We start from the raw sequence: 6,171 nt of genomic DNA, 5'->3' as shown, positions 1-6,171 counted from the left end.
ATTTCTGATGAGAAAGCCATTGTCATTCAACTTGTTTTCCCCCTATAGGTAAGGCATCATTTCTCTGGCTGCTTTCAGATTTTTTCCTTTGTCTTCAGTTTTCAGAAGTTTAATTATGATGCGTCTGGGTGTAGATTTTTTGGATTTATCCAAGTTGGAATTGATTAGCTTTTTTAATCTATAGGTTTATGCCTTTTGCCAAATTTGGTAAAATTTCAGATATAATTTCTTTTTCTGTCCCAATCTCTTTCTCCTTTCCTTCTGGAACTCTGATGAAACAAACATTTAGCTGTTTTGTTATAGTCACATAGGTTCCTGAGGCTCTGGGGTTTTTTTTTTTTTTTTGGTCTTTTTATTGGATAGGTTAATTTATATTGTCTGCCTTCATATCCACTGATGCTTTCCTTTCTCCTTTCCACTGAGTTTTTTATTTTGCTTACTATATTTTTCAGTTCTAAAATTTCCATTCAATCAGTCTTTATATCTTTTATTTCTTTGCTGAGGTTTTCTGTCTTTTTGTTTGTTTCAAGCATGATTATAATTGTCCATCAAAGTATTTTTATGATGGCTGCTTAAAAATCTTCATCAGGTAATTCTAACATCTATGTCATCTTAGTGTTGGCACCTGTTGAATATCTTTCTCATTTATGTTGAGGTTTTCCTGGCTCTTAGTATGACAAGTGATTTTCAGTTGTATGCTGGACATTTTGGGTATTATAAGACTCTGCCTTACTTAAATCTTCCGTTTTGACAGGCCACCTCATTACAGCCTGGCAAGGGTGGCAGTCTAGGCTCCCCTGCTGGCTTTTGCTGACAGGGGTAGGGTAGGGATGGGATTATAGTTTTTTCCCCAAGATATTTGGCTGGAGTAAGGTGGGTATTATCTAAAGGTGATCTGTTTTGTTAGGCTCTTCCTCCAGCTAGTGAGAACGGCTTTACTTGGAAGCCTTTCTTTTGTTCCCTATTTCTTGGGCTACAGGCTTTCCCAGTAACTGGTTCCAGATATATGAAACAGGAGAAAACCCTAGGGACTCACAGCATGCCATTCTTCGGTCCCAAGAGCCCTAGCTGGTCTGCCTTCATTTCTCCACCTGTGACAGTCTTCTGTTTGCTTTATAAATGCCCAGGGTTGTTAGCTGTGCTTAGCAGGAGGAATAGGGAGAAGAGCATGGCCTCCGTCTTGTCCAGATATGCAAGCACAACATGTGCTTTCCCCCCAAACTTTTGTACTAAGGAAAATGGCCTTTTATGAGAAGTGGGACTTATTTGAAATGGGAGCCCCATCCTGGAAAACAGAGATAGCCCTGGTTTAGACCCCAGTGACGGTGTCTGGATGCTGGGATAGTTCTTAGCCCAACAGGCACCGGGATTTGGGTAGTTTTACCCTGGACACCCCTGGGAAGTTGACTTTTTTCCCTTTGACTTTACTCAGTTCGCGCATTTTAAAGAACTGAAACAGTCTAAAACTCTGACTTGAGCTTTAGAAAACAATTTTGCCTAACCCTTTTCTCAGGTAAAATGGTTGATTTTATGATCCAGGCTACTCAGAGGTGCTCATTTATGTTTATAAGTTTGCTTGAAAATTCTGTTTATAATAAGAGATGAGAATCACGGGGAAAATACTTTGAGAATCACAGACAAAAAAAAAAAAAAGCAGCCAAATGCTGACAGATGTTTTTCTTTTCAAAAAAAGGAGATATTTAAAAATTAAGACTGGATAACCCGAAATTCTATCAATTGAATGTACGACATTAAAATATGTTTTAATGACACTGAAGACAGATGAGAGAGAGAGAGAGAGAGAGAGAGAGAGAGAGAGAGAGAGAGAGAGAGAGAGAAGAGAGAGCCATTGGGGTGAAGAGAAGTAGGAGTAAGTGGGAGAAGGGGGGGGGAGAAGCAGCCACCCTCCACACCTCAGAGAGAAAGGAGATGGAGCATGAACAGGAGAGGCCCACTTTGTAAGTGTGATCCAGCACCAAACATGAAGGGCTGTTAGTCCGTTAACTAGCAATTTCAGCTTTTCCAGCTTCTCTTTCCCCTCAAGCCTCAAGCAGCTCTGGATAGTGCAGTGGTTCTCAACCAGGGGCAATTTTATACCCAGTGGACATTTGGCAATGTCCGAAGACATTTTTGGTTGTTACAACTGGGTATGAGGGCTATTGGCATCTAGTGTGTAGAGCCCAGGGATGCTGCCAAACACCTTACAGTGTACAGGACAGCCCCCCACCACAAAGAACTATCCAGCACTACATGTCAGTATTGCCATGATTGAGAAATCCTGGAATAGTGTGACATAATCAGAGCGATTAATATCTGGACCATGGTAGGCAGCGATTGAAGGAACGGTGCCCATTACATCACGGGGGATCAGCTCCAATGTCCCCTCTCCTCGCCGCTCTCCCCCTGCCCCCCTTTTAGCTGTGCCCTCAGATTTTCCAGGAGCAAAGTGCTAACATGTGCTCCCTTCCATCTGTGTTTCAGTGCACATACCAATGCAATCTCAAACTGCTGTTTTACCTTCAGTGGCCATTTCCTATGTACAAGCTCTTGGGATAAAACCTTAAAAATATGGAACGTTCATACAGGGGAGTTTCGAAACCGTGGAGCCTGTGTGACTCTGATGCAGGGCCATGATGGTTCTGTAAGCTCCTGCCACTTTGCCAGAGACAGTGAGTAATAAACACAAAGAAAGATTCTTTACCTATGGGAGTGCTGGGGCAGAGTTCTTCGTGTTTTATTCACATGGACTTTCCTCAGTACAGGCAGTCGATTTCTAATCATGCTGACATTAGGGTGGATTTATTTTCCACGGGAACAAAAAGCCAAGAGAGACCTTCATAGGCACAAGTTTGCAAGTGACAGAAACTCAGCTCAACGTAGCTTAAGCAACAGGGGAAATTTATTAACTCCTGTAATGGGAAAGGTCAGGAGCAGGTCTCGCTTCAGGTGTGGCTGGTTTCAGACACTCAGACAAAGCTGTCAGGGAGCCAGATCTTCTATTCTACCCCTCAGATCAGCTTTCCTCTTGATTTGGCCTTTCTCCTCAAGTAGGCAAAGATAGCCTTTGGTGATCCAGGCCCAAAGCAGTTCTGGTCACTGGCAATCCTGGAGAAAGAGAGATGCTCCTCTGATGGTGACAGCACAAGTTCCAGGGAAAGATTCTCAGTGGCTCAGCTTGGGTCACATGCCCATCTCTGAACCAATCATTTCAGCAGGAGATGCAAGGTTCTGATTGGCCAGGTCAGAGTGGCTTGCCCACTCCCAGAGCTAGAGGTTGGTGTCAGTGCCTTCTGAACCAGAAGGACTGAGACTAGGTGAGGGATGTTTCCCCATGGGAAATTGGGACACTATTTCCAGGTGAAGGAGCATGGATGCGAGCAAAGGCAATGACAGAAAGCTGCCATGGCCGCTAACTCCAGGAGGGGAAGTGACTGCTCGTGACACCCAGGAACCACACGTTATACTCTTCCATCCTCGTGAAGTGTGCGCGTGGTGGGGATACCCAGCCAGTACACACACAATCCTGGCCTGACTTGAGAAATGCTAGGGTGTTTCTGAACCACTTTCTCTCTTCAGAAGGAGCTTTCGTGTAAGGCAAACCCCACTGTGAGGAACGCCATCAGTTTCTGTCCTGGGCTTTATTGGTTTCAAAGTTGCACAGAATCAATCATCGTTATTTGCGGATTCCGTATTTGTAAATTCTCCTACTGGCCAAAATTCATTTGTAACCCTAAAGTCAATATGCATGGCCCTTTTATGGTCACCTGTGGACATGCGAAGTGCAGTAGAAAGTTTGAGTTAGCCTATGCACACATCCCCAGCTCAAGTTGAACAAGGCGATTCACCGCCTTCTTGTTTCATCCCTCTTATCATAAAGTGTCCTTTTTGTGTTCTATTTAGTGCCACATTTTTGCCATTTGAGCTTTTCGTTGGGGACTTTGTTATTTAAAACGGCCTCCTAGCGTAGTGCTGAAGGGTTCCTCAGTGCAGGAATACCGTGATGTGCCTTACGTGGAAAACGCATGTTTTAGAGATGCTTTGTTCAGCGTGAGTTTTAGCGCTGACAGCCACAAATTCAATGATAATGAATAAACAATATATATCAATTAAGAAACAGAAAAAGACATAAAATGAGGTTATGTATTGATTGGTTAATGAAATGTTGTGACCAGAAGCTCACAGGAGCCTAACCCTGTATTTTCCTTAGGAGCAATGGTTCAGTTTTTGCTAATTCAGTGTTTGTGACAACTTTATGGAATAAAACTACCATTAATGAGAATCAACTGTAATTAGTTGGGGATGGTTGAACCACCAGGAAGGGGTTTGAGTGTCCTCAGAGTGAGCCATGGAGGCTGCTCACAGATGCAACCTCAGCTCGCTTTAACCTCACCACAGGAGGAAGCAGTTGGCTGGGGAAGATTGACCCCACCTTGAGACTCTCGTTTTGTGTTGCAGCCTCTTTTCTTGTGTCTGGAGGGTATGACAAGACTGTGGCTATTTGGGATGTAGGCGAAGGCTACCGGAAGCTCTCCTTGAAGGTACCGATGCCAGCATGAGATAGAAGATCTGAGCTTCGTTCCTTAGTCATTCCATGCTGGATGCTAGGTGGTGGGAGTACAGCAGTGGGTAAGGTAGACCTAGATGTCCCCCGTGGAGCTGACACCTCTGTAAGGAAGGACAGACAAGAAACCAACAAACAGATCATCAACAGTTATAAATGAAATGGAGAAACCACAACAGGGTGATGTGACAGAAACAGACTCTGGGGGCTAATCCACAGTGGGTGGGCAGGGGTGGCCTGCTGGAGAAGGTGGCCTTTGAGCTGAGAAAGGGATAGCAAGGAAGGACTGGGTGAGTGAGGATATTGCGGGAGGATATTGCAGGCAGTTGGAACAGCAAAGTGCAGAAACTCAGAGGTGGGGAAGTGTTTAAGACAGCAGAAATTACTGTGCAGAAGGCTGAATGCCATAATAAGGCATGAACAGAAAGCTGTGGGGCTCCAAACTGGGGAGTGTCAATTGAGTGCTCGTGGCTGCAAGTTAGAGAAGACTCTATTCAAAGTAGCTGTACAGTAAGGGGATGGATTAGCCAACACGGCCAGAATCCAGAGGTTGGGCCATCCTAGGATTAGCTCCTTCAGTGCCTCTGTTCCATGTGCCCTCCACCCCAAGATTTCTGCATACTCTCTGGTCCTACAATCTCATGGCCACCTTTGGCTGGGAATGCTTGCATCCAGGAGTCTTGGTGTCTCTGTTGCCTGTGATCCAAAGGTAGCCTGTGTCCCATTGATCACTACAACATACAGGCTCCCAGGGCTGGTCTGTCTGAACCCTCTTCTCCTAGGGTTTGGAGAGGCAAAGGGAGTTTACATTACAGCAAATCAACAGCTTAAAACTGAAAGTTCGACCTCTCTGTATTTAAAAGTCTCTTTGTCCCCCTATTAGTTTGTTCTGTTCAGTTTTTCCTCATCTCTCCTCTCTATTCTCCCACCCTCAAATTCCTGTCCTTTTGCAATGCACAGCAGTTTAACCTTCTCTCTAAGTCTTGATTTTCCTACCACACCACAGCTGCCTCGCCATCCACCTCTTTCCATAAGGGAAAGACCAAAGAATGCTAAAGATGCTGACAAAGAACCCTGACATAATTAAGGGTCTAAACCAGCAGTGGTATCCTCTCTGAGCTGCTTTGTAGCTGAGGGAAACAATCCCCCATTTGCTTAAGGTCCAGTTCCTTGAAGCCAAAAGCCCCTTCACCAGTTGGACCTCTAAGAGGTATTTCCTAGAACAGAGAAAGCAAGAAAACCAGCAAGAGGTACTCTGGGCCCAGCTGGGAACACAATAGTTTTTCCCCAGCCTGCGAAACACCAGAGTACTAGTTTTGAAAACACATACAGTGCCATGACATACACATGTATCACAAGCCTTTACACTTTGTATTCTACCTTAAATGTCCTAGTGAAACCAGAGAAGCACAATTAGTTACACTTAAATGTGAACAATGTTGGGTCCTTTTGTTTTAGTTTTTGTTCTTATAAATCTTTTCCTCTAAGTCCTCGTTTAAGTTCTATTTTTACCCCAGGGCCATAATGACTGGGTGATGGATGTGGACATTAGCAGAGACAAGAAATGGATCCTGTCTGCTTCAAAGGTAAAAGTGGCCAACCTCTCAGTG

General features: G+C 44.4%; 1 protein-coding gene across 1 annotated transcript in view; it reads left to right on the top strand.

The window, feature by feature from the left end:
- Positions 1-6,171, top strand: part of WDR88 (WD repeat domain 88) — a 37,709-nt gene that overhangs the window by 23,769 nt on the left and 7,769 nt on the right. The window contains exons 7-9 of the mRNA XM_023537697.1: positions 2,482-2,669; positions 4,456-4,538; positions 6,079-6,147. Coding sequence (XP_023393465.1) covers positions 2,482-2,669; positions 4,456-4,538; positions 6,079-6,147 — 340 coding nt within the window. The remainder of the gene's footprint in view (positions 1-2,481; positions 2,670-4,455; positions 4,539-6,078; positions 6,148-6,171) is intronic.

The sequence above is a fragment of the Pteropus vampyrus genome, unplaced genomic scaffold (genome assembly GCF_000151845.1).
Source record: "Pteropus vampyrus isolate Shadow unplaced genomic scaffold, Pvam_2.0 Scaffold196, whole genome shotgun sequence".
Taxonomy (NCBI): Eukaryota; Metazoa; Chordata; class Mammalia; order Chiroptera; family Pteropodidae; genus Pteropus; species Pteropus vampyrus.
The sequence above is the reverse complement of the archived record's forward strand: the minus strand, read 5'-3'. Positions and strand labels throughout refer to the sequence as shown.